This window comes from Vipera berus, assembly GCF_964194415.1.
Source record: "Vipera berus genome assembly, chromosome: 3".
Lineage (NCBI taxonomy): Eukaryota > Metazoa > Chordata > Lepidosauria > Squamata > Viperidae > Vipera > Vipera berus.
Window position 1 is genome coordinate 27,674,745 of NC_138204.1, and position 17,122 is coordinate 27,691,866.

The 17,122-nt window shown below is 37.2% G+C and overlaps 1 protein-coding gene across 9 annotated transcripts in view; it reads right to left on the bottom strand.

Annotated features, from left to right (window-relative positions):
* Nucleotides 1-10,357: 10,357 nt before the first annotated feature.
* The window catches only part of PPP1R16B (protein phosphatase 1 regulatory subunit 16B), a 125,147-nt gene continuing 118,382 nt past the window's right edge, over nucleotides 10,358-17,122 (bottom strand). For all 9 annotated transcript variants that reach the window (XM_081322603.1, XM_081322602.1, XM_081322600.1 and 6 more), the window contains 2 exons: nucleotides 16,053-16,221; nucleotides 10,358-15,419 (listed from right to left, as the gene is read on the bottom strand). In XM_081322603.1, the coding sequence (XP_081178729.1) occupies nucleotides 14,898-15,419; nucleotides 16,053-16,221 (691 nt within the window). In that variant the 3' untranslated portion in view covers nucleotides 10,358-14,897. The remainder of the gene's footprint in view (nucleotides 15,420-16,052; nucleotides 16,222-17,122) is intronic.

The window sequence follows — 17,122 nt, forward strand, 5'->3', positions numbered from 1 at the left end:
CGGCCTAGCTAACCTCACCCTTCGGCAGACGCGGACCTCGGGGAATACTTGGGCCCGTGGGAGGAGTTGGTACTTTATAGACAATTTGAATCTAAACTGGCGTCCGCGCTTCCGTTATAGGCTGGAATGGCTCGCGCCTCGCCTCTGAAGAGGCGGGAAAAGCTCGCTGATTGGCTGTATTGGCTGAGCGGCCGTTCCAATCCCGAGAGAAAGAAAGGAGTATCTTGGAGATTTAAAAAACAACCATCCTTCCAAAGCTCTTGGGCTTCAGCAGATACCTATCGCTCAGGCCCGGGGCTTGGGCGCGGTGGAGTGATTGCTGTACTCTTCGATCAGGTAGGTAAATAAAACAAGCTGCAAGCCGCCTAAACTGTAGCCTGTCAATTAAGCCGGTGGCTCAGGGTGGTGTCAAAGTAGTTGCTGAACGCCTTGTCTCCTCTGGCTCTCCAGAATCAAATCAGAGCAGATCAAATCGCCTGCAGATTTCTAGTTCGGTCCTGCACTGATCGACTTCCACGGAATAAATGCCAAAGGCATAAAATAAAAATGAAAGTATCCTCGGGGGTCCCGAAATCACCGTCCCCAGAACAAAATAGCTGTTATTTTCATAAAACTGCTAAATTGTTTTTATTATCAGCATTCATACTAAGGACTGGAATTTAGCCCAGTTTTTTTTAAAAGGGGGGGGGCATTGAGGGCAGTAAAGGAAATCATAGAGTACCTGAATATTTGTTTTGGGGAAATGATTGGAAAAATTAGTGAAAACCAAAGGTACCAGACCTAACTCATTGGAAATAATTGAAAACCGGGAAAGGGCAATAAATGGACTATGTGAAACTACACCCCCACCCCAAGGATCACTAGTGCTTTTTGTTTAAATTTTATTTAAAATTTTATTCTTTTAAAATGATCTGAAATGAGGCCTGAAAAGAGGGATTGTCATGTTTGTGGATGACACCAAACTAGTCAGAACAGTAAACTCAAAAAAGATTGGGGAATGTTCGAAAGTGGGTGAATATATTTCAAAATGGCAAATGAAATTCATTATAAACAACTATAGTGATGCATGTAAGTATCAAACATCTGATTTGGTAACAAGAGTGGATCAGAAACGAGGTACATAGTTCTGTGAAAATATCAGAGTGCACCACACCTTAAGAAAATATTATAAAGCTTGAAAATGTGCAAAAAGGCAGTCAAAATTATTACTGTACAAGAGCAACTCCCATACAAAGATTACAGTAACAGGAGCTTTTTAGCTTGGAATAAGGGTAAAGGATGAAATGATAGAGGTTATTAAGGGATATTCATTTCCCCCCCCCCCTAAATTATGGAATTTGCTGTCAGGAATTGTGGCTATTGTAGCTAATTTGGATGATTCTAAAAGGGGACCAGATAATTGCCTAGAGGATCAAGTATAAAAATTTACAGTCTCTTTACTTCAGAAATTGTTTACTATCTCCTGAGCGGCTTAAAATGAGTTGGTGGGAAGTAATAGTAAAAGGGGACAATCTCCCTCCATTCCAGAGAATGTGACACACAATGCTTCAATAGATAATCCTTGTTCTAACAGGCTCTTCACATGGAATTTGAATAGTTCTCTTTCACAAAAGCATAAGAGTTGGAAAGCAACATTTAGACCAGTGTTTCTCAACCTGAGCAATTTTAATGCATCTGGACTTCAACTCCCAGAATTCTCTAGCCAGCAAATGCAATACACTGCTCAGTTTAGGAATTTAGTTTGAAACATCTGTGGCTGTCAAGCCTCTGCTTGAACATACCTGGCAAAAGGAAACATACTGCCTGTCTTAATAATTGGTTCCATTGCCAAACTCTTCCTTAGTTTATTCTACCATTTAATGAGTGTTGTGCGATAATATTTCAGTTTGAAGTGTTATCATATTCTGCTCAGTATTTAGGTCTCAAGCCTGAACATGCTGAGTTCCTTTATTCTTCCTAGTGATTATCTTCTAGATCCTCAATGTCTTCGTTGCTTTTCTCTGAACCTGTTCCAGTTTTTCTAAATAGCATGGTACCCAGAACTGAAACAAACTCAAGGTAAAATCTCACTAATGAAGAATAAAGTAGAATTGCTTCTTCCACTGATTTAAGATATGCAATTCCAAAATTGCATTTGCTTTTTTTACAGTCTCATCACACTTTTGAGCCACATTCAGTTTATATCATCTACTAATGCAAGAACTTTTTCATAAGCCTCATTGCCAAGCTAGCTGTATCTCATTCTATATCTGTATGTTTCATGCTTGTTTCTTAAGTAATTTTGTACTTGGCTTGCTTAAATTTCATTCCATTATTTTCTCCAAGCTATCAAGACGATTTTGAATTTTATTTCAGTCTTCTAAGGAATTAGCTATCGTTCACATTTTTGTCTTTTTAATTTTGGTAATCATTCCCTCTAATTCTTCATTCAATTAACATAAGTAGTACAAGCAGTGAAGAGTATAAGGGCAAGAATTTTGTGGTACCTTGCTCAGTACATCACAATGCCTCACTCTTGATGTGGAACCATTGATAAGTACTTTGATTCTTTGAGAAGGTTATGTATCTGCTTAATTGCTACATCACCCTTCCAAATCTTAATAATCAAAACAGTGTATTATAGCAGGGCTTTTCAACCTTTTCACCCATTGTACCACTTTTAGGATATGGCAACATCCGAGTACCACCAGTCGCCTAGCAAGGTGTCAAAAACGTGATGACCCCCCCCCAAAAAGGAAAAAAGTAATGAAGTACAGGTAGTCCTTGACTTACAACAGTTCACTTAGTGACTGTTTGAAATTACAATGGCACTGAAAAAAGTACCTCCCAAGCCACAGCTGAGGCTGCCCGCCCAGCGGCGCTCTTCCTCCTGTCCGAGGTTTTCATTGTTGTGAGCATTTCTGTTGAAGATTGGCAGTGGGGGTGGGGGGGTGTTTGGTTTTTATTTCCCCCACTCTGCTGGGTGGTTGCAGCAGGTTTTGGTCACTTCACATGACCCTGGGACACTGTAACCATCATAAATATGAATCAGTTGCCAAGCATCTGAATGTAAATCACAAGACCCTGGGATGCTGCAACATTCCAGCTGATCGGCGCTTTTTCTGGGCTCAGCAGAAGCACTGGGATCAGCGCCGAGCTCCAGCTGGAGACGCGCTGATCCTGGCGCTTCCGCTGAGCCCTGACAGCCCTGCAGCTCCAGCTGTCTCTCACTCAGGCTTGTGTGGTGCTGCCATCGGTTCGGCTCATTCCCCTCTCCCATTATCACTTTTCTAGGATGGTCGTGTACCACCTGCCAGGTGCCAATGTACCACAGGTGGTACCCGTACCACCGGTTGAAAAGCCCTGTTTTATAGTATTTGCCATGCTTTCAGGAATTGTGAGAATTGAAAGTCAAATATTAGTAAGTCAATCAATGAGAAATATGTTTTTTTGAAAACAGCTATGAGAATTTAAATACATTTTGAACCTGTATTTAGCATTATGTTTATATTACAACAACCCCTAAATATTTTTCTCTTCATTTTTTCCAAAGGAATCTTCCATAAGGTTTCTTTACTTTTCAGCTAGGGTTCAGGTTTATTGCCACTGAGTTCAAATATATAGTAGTTTGGAATGCTTACATTTTCTGTCATAAATAGGTAACTTTGTAGTGGAAATCATTCTGAATCTACCAGAGTCAATTTAATGAATTGGAGGACACAGCCTGTGGTGATGTGAGATGAGGAAAACAACTTGAGACAATCAAGGATTGAGATCCAAGGAAAACCAACCGTAGTAAAAGTAGTTAGATGGCATCAGGATTCACGGCTCCTGACCTTTGGCATTTAGGCCTTGAACTGGAGGCTCCTTTACCTATCCCAAGGGAAGACCACCATTGCTAGAGAAGGGGTCAGAAGCAAAAAGGCACATGAATGCTTAGCTGTGTAGGGAACCATGTAACACAGGCAAATCTATTCAAGAGCAACTTGGAACAGAAAATAAGGATTGATCAATGCCAGATTCCTGTATTTAACATCCACAATCTTTAGCCATATATTGTATGTTGCTTTTAAATATGTTCCTATTATCTAGCCATGAAGTTTGACTTTAAAAAGGAACATTGTCTTGAGTATTGTTTCCAACCCCAGTCTGCAATTCTCAAAGCGAACATCTCCCTTGTTCCTGCTGTAGCTGTACAAGGCAGCTGTGTGATCCTGGGGAAAAAGTTGCTGTATGGAATTGCCAGGAGATGCAACATGGATACTCTTAGAGTCTGAAGCTGTATACAACCCTCATCTGTCACATACATATTTTATTTTATTGAGTGACGAAAAACTTTTGTATACTGCTTCCCATTAAAACGTGAAGTGAAATAGGTTTAAAGTAGGAAATGTCATAAGAAAAATAATTCCCCTCAAGAAATCAGCTTGAGCTTAGTTATTGCAAAGAGGTATTTTCTATTCTTTAAATTGAATCAGATGGCAAAGTGCCAAAGGACACAGCTCAATCAACTTTAATCTGCATTTTTATAACTTTGCCAGATGTTAAGTTTATCGAGTTTCCCACATATAGTTCAAGGCAGCTACCTACGTGCAGCAGCAAATCTAAATATATCAGATTATTTTTCACTATCTCTTTTCGGATGAATGGGCACATCAGATAAACAGATGTACTGAATAATTAAATACACTAGGAGGCCACAAGTTTTATCTTCATACCGCATGCATTTGGATGTGTATTTGTAATTTATGCATACTTGTTTACATCTGCGTAGGCACATCTGTGTGAGCAGGAACTCTGCATTTTTTCTCATATTCATCTGAATTAGTGATACCAAGAAAAAAAATACATGTCTTTATTTGATGATTTTTTTAAAATTCTTATGAGTGAGATATGTTATAGTTGCATGTACTAATTATGAGATGCATGTGACCATCATGCCTTTCATTCTATAATCATCTTTTACCCTGCAGCCTCCCTAGCTTTCCATTCATTCATCAATTTTCAAATAAAGATATATTAAAAGAATCCTTGTTATGAAAGATTTCAGTTCTAAAAATATGGGCAGCTAGAGAGACTTCAGAAAGAGCAAAATATATGTGTCTGTAGGTCTAGGAAGAATAAGTAGTATACCATCTGCAGCATGGGTGTCAAACTCGCCATGTCATGTGACGTGTCACAATGTATCACAACTTTTTTCACATTGCCAGAGCTGGGGTGGTCACTGCCTCCACATGATGCAACTGGCCCGCAGTCTGGCAGTTTGACACCCCTGATCTGTAGCATTATAATCCAACAGCATTAGACTCAAAAACCCCAAGGGAAATTGGGAAGAACGTTGGTGTACCACAGCTTTTTATTTTCAGCCATCAACTAGTGTAAGGATATTTTGTAAAAGAAGATGACAAAAGAAAAATTATGGTTAAAAATTGGCCAGATCAGGCTGGGGACTGTGGTGGAAAACATTCCATAAAGAACTTTCTCATTCATTCCTTGGAAAAGGCAGTTGGGCAGCTGCTCAGAAAGTTGTGATCCTCCATTCTAAGCTCTTCCTTCCTCTTCCTTCTTAGTATTTCAGTCAGAGCAGAATAAGCATTAAGAATTAAACTGAGAGCCACTTTGGTGTAGTAGTTAAAGTGCTGACCTAGAAACCAAGACATTCTGAGTTTTAGTCCTACCTTAGGCATGAAAGCCAGCTGCGTGGCTTTGGGTCAATCACTCTCTCTCTGCTCACCTCACCTCACAGGATTGTTATTGTGGGGAAAGTGTTAAGACTGTATGCTAAGAATGCACAATACATTGACTCACTGATCCACTTGACACAGATTTACACTGAGGACATTGGGATATCATTTGGACTGGAGAAGTGTGGCCAGATAGTAGTTAAATACCTTAGTATCCCATAGACACATAGAAACCACAATGAGGAGGTAAGATCGCAACATTCAAGTACCAACTAAAGATAAGATATGTCCTGAAGAGCCAGCTCAAGGAAAAGAACAAGATCTATGCCATTAACATGTATGCCCTGCCAGTCATCAGATACTCTGTTGGAATAGTGAGCTAGCCAAAGAAGGATGTGGAGGTTGCTAATATAAAGGCCTGGAAGCTCATCACAATGTACGGAAGCTTCACCCCAGGTCCAATACCCAGAAACTACACTAGCTGGAAATGGGGTGGGCAGGGTCTGGTAAATGTCAAAACCACTGTCCTGAATGAAACCCAGAGCATCCAAGAGTACATAAATAAGATACTCAAAAATGAGTTGCTGAGAGTTCCTGAAGCAGCAGCAGACATGGGGGGAAGGCAAGACCCTGCATGAGATATACCATTAACAGATAGCCAAGGTGGCTGACATTAGAAAATTCTACCAGTGTCTGGAAAAGGGTGGACTAAACTAAAAGACAGCACTTAGGCACTGATCATAGCAATATAAGAACAGGCACTAAGCACCAAATCCATAGAAACATGGGTCTACCATACTAGACATGATCCAGGGTGCAGACCCTGTAGAGAGGCCTCAAAGGCAGTCCAAATTATAGTGATAGGGCATAAGATGCAGGGAGGAACAGCATACACTGAACAGCACAGCCAGGTAGCTGGCATTCTGCACAGGAACATCACAGTGTACGTGCCACATTGTCCCAAATCCAGATGGGAGATTCTACAGAAGATAGTGAAGAACAATGACTACAATCTGTGTGACTTCTAGATCTAGATAGACCAGATAGGCAACCAATCAGACTTTGTGATAGTAGACAAGGATCAAAAGACTGCAGTGATGTAGCTGTGCCAAGTGACAGGAACATCAGGTGTATGGGAACCTGAAGAAGTAACAGGGTCTGAAGGAGGAATTAGAGGTTAAGTGGAAAGTAAAGCCAAAGTATATCCAGTGGAGGTAGGAGCACTTGAGGCTATGACTGTTAACTTGAGGGAGTGGCTCCAACAGATCCCAGGAACAATATTGGAACTCTCTACAGAAGAATGCAACTAAGATATTGTGTAGAACCCCCAAATTGCCCTGCCTCTGAAAGAGTTTACCTGATATTGAGGTAATGAGTGTGAAGAGAATTTTTATTTACACATACACACACACCTTCTCTTTAATCTTACTTTTGGTTGCAGTGAAGCACTTAGATTGAATCTCAGCCTAACCACTGTCCTTAAAAGAGTGCATATACCACTGTAAATGTATTACTTCTATGATCAGGTTCATTAAAAAAACTATTATATAAAGAAGCAGAATTATGCATCTGAGTCGCTGAGTTGTATGCATGCCAGCATGGTTCTTCCAAAAATAGGCTGGATATGATCCATAGCAAAGTGAAGCAAAAAAAGAAAAGGCGGACTGATTTACAGAACTGTTGGATATGATTCCACATCATGTTCAGTGACATATGTAACTTAGATAGGGGAATCACAACAAAACGCACACTCATATTTTGACCAACTGCTTCTATTTAACAGTGTATCTTTTCTTTCCAGTAGTTAAATAAACCAAATAGTCATAATTTTGGCTTACTGGATAGAATGAACTGTTGTGGTTTACAAACTATGGTTTATGGGTATATGTATCATGTAAGCACAATCAATTGTAGTCTATCCAATCATGGATAAACTCTAGATTAGTCTATATGAACTCAGTTATAAGTTATAAGATTTTGAGATTTATCTTTTCTCCATACAACCTATGGAAATGAACCTTATTTTCAGCAGCAGTTAGTGAAAGAATCCATAGCAGCAATACTACATAACATACTTGGCTTAACCAAATACACTAAGACTGAAATGCCCAGAATAATGGACCTCATCAACCTTTGCCTCACTACCTATTTTTAGTTTGATTGACAAACACAAATCAGAGGAACATCCAACCAACTAGCAGTCAAACGAAATGATAAAAACTTAATCTTACAACACGTTGATAGTTTGTACTGGGAAACTGAGTGTCCTAGACCAAGCTAAATCCAAAAATGCTCAGATTTCCTGGAAGGTTGGCATTCAGACAAATCAGTCATCAACTAGAGATGCGTGCAGAAACGACGTTTACACACCATTCAAAAGAGACAATAAAAAAACTGAAAAGGAAACAGACCAGAATACTTCTTTGACTAGCAATCCACACCCAGATAAACAGGGATTAAAACCAGACAAACAAGCAGTAAACAATAGCCAAATAAAGAAATTATCAACTCAGACAACAAGCAGTAAATAGTAGCCTAATCAAGGAACTACCAAGGACAAACATTCCCACAAAAACATTCTGACAGGACAGGCTACTGTATTGCATATAGAGAGCAAACCTCACTTCATTCCATCATTGAAGATGTTGCTTTGTCTACTAATGAAACATCTTCAAGCAAACAATACAGCTCAGAGACCACCAAGGATTCCACAGAACTATTAAAAGTGTATCATCCTGTAAATGTGCTGATTGTTATTAGCAGAAGTATGCCCTTCTCAAAAATAACTACACTGATCTGTTTGTCAGTGGAGGGAATGGACCTAGCTTCAACAGTCTTCTTTCAAAAATTATAAAATTCTCTAGAAGTTGTTGATGGGACCCCATGGATACAGCTACATCTTACAGAAAAAGCAAAATCATGTTTGCTCTGCAGTTTTCATAGGTGGCTTATGACTGAGCTATTCATGTGATGCTTGTTACTGTTCACATATTTTTCCTTCTTGTAATGGACCATCTAAGAAAATCTGGCAGAGCATCTTTGTAACATGTAATGCAGATAGGCATATTCAATTAAACTTTGATATTCTGACCATATTATCCAGCAAGCAGTGCAGTAAAAGTTTTGTGATTCAGATGGAAAAGTTTGCCTGCTGAATACAGTAGCTGAAGTTATTTGGCAATTAGTGTTTCCAACATTTTTTTCTCAGGGCATGTCAACTTGCCCCTAGGAATTGACTCCATTTGAATTTTGTAAGAATTTAAGATGTTTCCTAAATCTTTTATGTCTTACAGTGGTTAAACAAATGCATTTCCCATGTAATTCACTATGTCACCCTGGGGTCTACCATTGCATAAGAAGAATTTTTGTTCCTTTGCTTTTTCCCACCCAGTACAAGAGTTTATGTATTTATCCCCTCCCCAGAGTCTTATTTCCAGACTAATGCAATCTAAAATGTTGTGGTTTTTTTCCTATATAGGAATTAGTCTCACCTCTTATTTTGCTGTAAGTAGTCAGAAAGACAAAATCATGTGTCTCTCTCTATACAGTATACACGAATAGGCCTACAACTGAATCCAGCTGCCTCTTTAAAGAAAAATAAATGCTTACATGCTCTGTCAACATCAATAAACAAGCAGAGGGAAAGATCTTTATGAGATAGATGGATAGATTTGTCTGGCCACAGACTGCTAGGTAAGGTAGAACTGGTTCAACAAAACTACTGTGTTTGTAAACAAATCCAGAGAGTCACTTATCATGATCATGTGACTTCCAGGCTATAAATTCTATAGAACAGAGAGAAAATAGGTGTTTCAGTGCACACTGTGGATTCATATTGATTAAAGATTCTTTTATTCTCAATCTCTATGTTTCAGTGTAATCAGGAATGCCATAAAAATATGTAGTCTATGAACAAAACTTCAATTATTTCATGAATCCTAACTGTAATCTTTTATTTATATCCCACTTTTCCCACATGGAATTTACAATAAATTACATTGGTTTCTCAGCTAGTACTGACTTGAGACTATATCTGGTCAGCTTCAGCTAAGCTGGTAGATCAGGAACTTTTAAATATATTACCATACTGGCCAGATTCCCAGTAAAAGTTAGAGTTACAGTTCAGCAACACCTGGAGTGTTGCAGATTGCTTCCTTCTACATTAGGTCCTATTGCAAGGCAACAAAATAGATTGCTAAAAAAAGCACTGTTTATACATAGGACAAAGAGATATTAAAGTTCTGCAAGCACGATCCTTTTTTCATATATTACTTTTGAATAGGCACAAAGAATCAACACTCATCTCCTTTCCTGTTAATAAATTTAAACTTTACGTTAAAAACTGTTCACTTAAACAAAGGCAGAAACTTATACTGATTACCCCATGTCATCAGACTTCTGAGGCAGTTTAAGACTTCATATATTGTTTCAAATAGTTATGGAATGACCATCTTTTCATGCATCATATAATCCTATTGACTTTCATAAAAATAAGAAATAATCCTTCTTTTAAAACTTTTAATATATTAGATTTGATGGGCCAAAATGATGTCTCTATATACACTGTGTTGCTAATATACAGTGTTTTCTTTACCTTCACCCTCACTTTTTTTTACAAATATTTCAATGAAATCCTTAGAGTCCTCATTGCAAAGGCTAACCAAACTGCTGAAATGGTGTGAATGTAGCTTATTGTCACTGTTTATTGGTCAGTCAACAGTTTCCTTCCTTCTTTCCAGACAATGTCAAAAAATGTGGCTCCTAAGTTATCGTGTAACATTTACCTCATGCCAGAATAATCATTACAACAATCTGTCTTAAAAAGATAGCCCATTTTTAACAACCCCCTTAATAGTTGCCAATAGTTTTCCAATAGTTGCCAATAGTTTTCCAATGACATTACTAGACATTTCTCTCATTTTACTGTAAAGATTAGGATTCTGTGGAAATTTGAAATTCAGAAATGACAGAGTTTGGAGAGGAAAACAGATGGTCAGATTCTATGCTACAAGAATGCCTCATGGGGATTTTTATTTTGTTTGTTGTTTCAAAATTACAAAACAAGTTGGAGCTATAGATAATGAAATTCTTTCCAAAAAATAGAGATATAGGGAGAGCTATTTAAATTACAAAAGAAAATTGTACAAAAGAAAACTTGGGGTAAATTGTGGATGCTTTCCATTGCTAATAGAACTTGGAGAAATGGCTGGATTATTTTTTAATAGGCATTAACTTTGAAAGTAGCAAAATGAACATGACTCCATTCTATGGAAAACTCACTGCATTCTCCTAAAAGCAAGCAATATCTGTCTGGAAGGTACTTTGTTTTTAAGCATTTTTTGTTTGCTTCATACAATAGAACTTACACCTCTTTCTGCATAAAAATATAGACCACATTTCTACAACTTCTTGAGGCCTCTCATTGTTACCTTCAGCTCCTTGAATATTTCACCAACTATTCATTCAGTTCCATGAAACTTCACCAAGTTGAGGAAAATCGAAACACCCTAAAGCTTGCAATTATTAGCAAAACAGAGATTCTGGTAATGGATGCTATTTCAACCTACCCACATATAAAATAAACATTATTTGGCAATTCCGTATAACTTAGGTTGTCTAAAAATATTTTGATTACATACAAATTTCTCAGAATAGTCACAGGAATAAAGTTGCCACAATGCATGGCAAGCCTGGTTTTGAAATTATAACTTGGGATTTATAGCAACATATGTGATCGGGTTTTCCCCAAATGTGTCACATAGCCTCACATAGAAAAAAATGTAAACTGCATTTGGGATTTAGTATATACCAGTTGGAGTATGGTATGAATATTATTTTAACTGAATTTACAGATTAGGCAAGTAAGAAGACATTTTTCAGATAGGTAGGAATAAGAAAAACAAATCTGAGCCAGTCATGCTATAAAATGATTCTCTCAAGTCTATACCAACTGTGAGGAATATGTGTTTTCACAAGTTGCACAAGATCTTTGTTAGCTGTAGCTGTTAGCTGTAAAAGTTGGGGGTTATAGGAGCTGAAATTCAACAATAGTTGGCTTCATAAATTCCTGCAGTTTTGCAGTTATTGTGGTAATTTGAGTCCTGCATCAGACATCTGAAAAATAGATATTGTGTAATACTTTTACTCTCCAGCGGAGGGCATGACAGACTTGTATTCAGCATACACTGACTATTAAAGGGCTGGTATAAATTCAAGAAGTTAATGAAGAAATAGCATTTAAATAAACTACATAGAGACATTTTCTATTGTTGTTTTTCCAATTGCTGGTAGTATAGTAAATATCTTACAATTCTGCATATATAGATTTACAACAAAGCAACAAAGCTGATTTTTTTTTAAAAAAATCTGGCACTACATACATTGGAGCGGACTGTACTAGAAAGCAGATTAAATACAGTACTGTATATTCTTTAACAAAGTTTTGGAGAAAAAAATATAGAAGTGGTGATAAAACTCAAGAAAGTTACAAGCAGAAAGAAACTAGATCAGGACCTAAGGCATTTACATTAACATTTTCTCTTCTACATGCAATTACTGATGCTACATAGATTTACTTGTCAGGGTTCCCTATAAATCATAATTTGATATAGATGCTGAGAAGTTTTGTTAAACACCTGTCTCCTTGCTACTAACTACAGAACAATTCTTTCAACTGCTGGAGAAGAAGGAAGATTGTACTTCTGAACTATCTTTAATTGCTATTGTATGTTATGATCAACATTTTATCACTTTGACTATCTTATTGAAAACAGAGAACCAGGATTACCTGCTCAGATGTACAGCTCTTTGCATAGAAAGCTTCAGAGAGAACATGTACCTAACAATTTAGATAAAAGAGAAAAAGTCCAACAAAATAATTCTGTTTCAGTATTATCCTCTTTCTCCAATTTAAAACATCTTTTGAAAAACTGAAGCAAATATAAATAAAAATAAATAAAGACAAGTGTTTTGAAGTTATATTTGTAAGTACAAAATTGACTGAATATTGAATAGGCGACATTTTCAGCTACTTTATTATTTATCAGCTCTAGCACAACACTAAAGAGATGCTTTTTCAACATTATGAATTAAATAAGATGTGAGATTTTCATTGCTGAATCAGTCATTTTAATCACATATAATTTGCCAACACACAGCTGCTCTTACTTTGCACTGAAGACTGTTTCTCATTATTGTGTGTTAAGCACAAGTTCAGATCTCTAGAACACTTTTAATAAAACAGTCACTTTTTCAGATGAAACATTCATCGTGTGCAATATATATAATTTTAAAAGCCCTATAATTATTCTAAAAATTACACCCTTGGATATATAGTAGAAAAGGCTAAGTTGCCTAGTTTGCCTCTTAGATAGCTAGTTTGCTATGTGTTGTACATTGTTTTCCCTGTTAACGAAAAATGAGCTTTCTTGCTTGCTTGCAGAATGGTTGCCAAAGGAATACAGACTTTGGGTTTTAGCAAGAAAATTCCAAACTTAATCTTCAATTAATGGAACAGTATATCAGATGTAGCATGAAGAATTTCAGAAGTTACTACATTTTCCTTTCACTCTTGCAAAGAAACTGTATGGGAAGTTAAGATTAAACCACTGCTATTGCATAAATCAGGTATGAGTCAAGAAGAGATTGGGTTAAAAAAATAAGACCATCAGCGATCAGTATACCTTTCAGCAAACTAAAATAAATGTGCAGTTAAGCCTCTTATGCGGGCATGTCAAACTGCCGGCCTGCGGGCCAGATGTGTTACGCCGAAACCACACCTACCGATTGCCGGCAATGGGAAAAAGTCGTGATATGTCGTGCAACATCACGTGACATCACGAGTTTGGGAGATAAGAACACATATTTATCTCTGGCAATCAGGCTTCTACCACATGGCTAGGGTGCTGGCCACTTACAAATTAAAATATTATTGCTAGATATTGTTAAGTGGCTTTTATTCAATGTGAAAAGCTCCTTCCTTATGTGTCATATTTCAACAAAAGTCATGGGATGTGCTTCTGTGGAGTGAAGTGATGTACAATAACTTTTCAATGTAACATAGGAAATTTGCAATTTTCCCCAAGCTTTATCCTCCAGGTGCTGGCAGAGAATTTTGAATACTATATTCCTAACACAGTTGGATAGCATCAAAGAAAAGAAGGGTAAATAAATATGTTACAATGAGGAGAACCTGACTCAGGAATGTAGATCTCATATGAATACAACTAAATTCCAGCATATAAATTCTGGCCATCAGTTTCTTGGTCAGAAGAAAAGCAGAAAGTGGTAATTACAGAGATTTAGCTAACATTAGCAGTGAAACATAAAATGATGCTCATCCCCATCCTCAAACCCTAGTACAGATTTAATGTTTAAAAGCCACTTCAAGGGGTTTTTTTATGCACAGAAGAGCAAGTTAATCAAATGATAGTACAAGTTGCAAGGCATAACACTGAGAAGAAAGAAAACCTCTTTCAAAATCTTCAAAATAGAAGTTCGGGGTAAATCAAAAATGGTAGTTCTCTGATGGAGCATGATGAATTAAAATTTGCTACACTACTGCAATGCATATCAAAATATTTTCAAGTGCAAACTAAATGAAAAAGGATGGGTAGAAAACATGAATTCTTTTTAACTGAACTGCTCCTCTGAGGAGCTGAAAATAATCTCTTCCTTAAAAGAGTTGAAAACTTCATACTTCATTATTTTATAAAATGAACACTAATAAATGATGGCAAAACAAAATTGGCAGCAAGATAGTTAACATTCCAACAGTGCAGTCACATTAGAGGCTGTGTTTTTGGGTTGGTTCTCATAAAGTGCATATATCTTCATGTACAAAACATTACACAGAGTTGTTTATCTAGTCTGCTTGTAAAAAAGTATTTGTCAGTAATGCTGTACCAATGTCAAAAGAATTTATTTCTCATGTGCTGATTATGGTCCCAGAAACCCATGAATAGATATTTGAAATCAGATTAGAGTTGTAATCAAACAAACACTCTCTCATCTAGTAGATAAAAGTTATGTGTAAAGAGTTTCACTTCCACTTCTCTTTCCACCTACATATGCTCATTTTTCAATGAAACTGCAAAAACAAAATATGGAATTGGGTATGCATAAACCTTGAAGAGCCTAGTCCCAGATGATTAAACCAGATCCTGTGATGAAGTGAAAATGAAGATTCAGTAGTGGATGCAACATGCCTACCAACTTGATAGGAATAAACTGAGATCAGGAGATTCTGCAGCAGCCATGCACCTTCTCCTCCATTTCTTCCATGGGAGCCTTGAATTTTAAGAGAGGTGGGTCACCACTTGACATGGTGTAATAAACTGAAGTTCCATTGGAGGTATAAGAAGGTGTCCTGGAACTAATCAAATGTTCTTTAGCTTCTCCCCCATTTTCCACTGCGTCTCCTATACCGCTACTAAAGTGTGTACTAATGAAGGGGTGGTTGAGAAGTTTGGCTGCTGCTCGCTGCCGTTTCAGTTCAGAAAGGGTTTGGTGGCTCCTTTCTTTGTACTCGTCCCAGATGTGATGAGAGTCAGAAACCCCAGGGGTATTGTAGGGCAATACTTGGCTTCCATCATTGTCCAGGGCTGAATGCATTATCCAAACATCTCCATTTGGAATAGAATATTGGTAAGGAATGGAGGGTAGACGGAGTCCATTCTGAAGCAAATTTTCTGAATCACATTGTGTTCCTTTTGTTACCAGCTCTGGAAGGATTATAGCTGTATCAATGGTCAAGTTCTGGAACACAAAAATATATATGAGGTGCAACTTTGCTATTCCATCTATCAAACTACTAACAATGTTTACTGATTTTCTTGCATTATAAAATCAAGCCCTTGTGCTCTACCACATAACTATCCAGCTGAAGGTTCAGGACCACATGAGATATCCCAAAACCTTTTGTGTGGCTCCCAGCGACCCCTACCCCAAAGTTCTTACCAAACTGAATTTCTTAAAGAGAGGGAAAATAGTACATTATTTGACTGGATGATAATCAAATTAAGTCAAAGATAGTTTTTTTTCCTTGCCCCATCTATTATTATCCCAACACACAACTTGGAGGCTAAATACAATTACCGTAAGAAGAAAATGTGCAGTCTTGCTGTATGTTAAACCAATACATGGCTTTTTTTCCATTGAATGGAATCTATAAAGAATGTTTGTTTCCTTTAAAAAAATATAAGGGGCCAGCAATGTTATGAACATAAGATGGAAAGGGAAATAAAGAAGATTTCATAACAGACTATTTATGCTTTGGTTATCATAGGTTTTAGTTATGCAACTGGTACTTCCATAAGATTCACATGGTTTCTTGATTGGAAATGCTTTAATAGGAACAGAAGATTTTGTTAATTATTAGATTTTCCTTACTGGATCTGTGTTCTCTTGGTTAGAGGAAGCCTCCCGAATGTCAATACCGTAGTCAGAAGTTCTTTGCTCCTCAGAAGATTCTATCTGTTGCCAGATAATAGCCTCCTTCTCATATTCCTTTCTATAAAGATTTGTTCGATCTGAAAGGCTTGCCCTCCGCACCACTTTTCTAAGACAAAATGTAAAGAGATGACTTACTAAAATGGTGATTTGCAGAAATGGAATGGACATTTTTCTATAGCTGTACTCACAGCTGCACTTTTCTGAAGAAGGAAAAACCGTCTACCTGAACAGAAATGGACCAGTTTTCTAACACCAGGTGGTACTCATGAGTCATTCTTTTTATTTATTCAAAAGTAGATTGTCAACCATCACAAAATTGAAATTCATGGATGAATCCTCGTTCATCCATATCACATACTGATTCACTCCCTCACTTTAAATTAAATTCATTTCTGTTACACATTCATGGTTTAGAATTTTTCAGACAGCTATTTAATCATGTAAATGTAATGTCAACCTGCAAATTGTTCCTCAATTAATTATAAATCTTACTGTTGCTATCCAAACACTAATAATTTTTTGGATTCTAAATTAATTTTCATCACAGTTTGTATGGAATAACATTTCTTGAGCATTTAAATACTGCACATTTAAATTCAAGAATACGAAGTTACATTTTGGTGCCTTCAAGTCAGTCTTGATTCCTGCTGACTGCCTGGACAAGCCCTGTAGTTTTCATGGCAGTTTTTTGAATGGCAGTGGTTTGCCATTGCCTGTTTCATAGATCTGATAGAGAATGACTGGCCCAAAGTCATCCAACTGGGTTTATATATAAAGTGAGTCTAGAACTCAGGGTCTCCTGGTTCCTAGCCAGATGCCTTAACCACTACACTAAACTAGCATTCTTACATATACACCAAGATATTAATTAGACAAAGTTTATATCTATATCCTAATTATGATGTGGGAATGTCTTGATCTTTCATTTAATGAACTATTCTTTTTATGGATTTCCAAGTTTTAAATCTGATACTCCCAATGTAGTTGCAACTTGCACTATCCCTCTC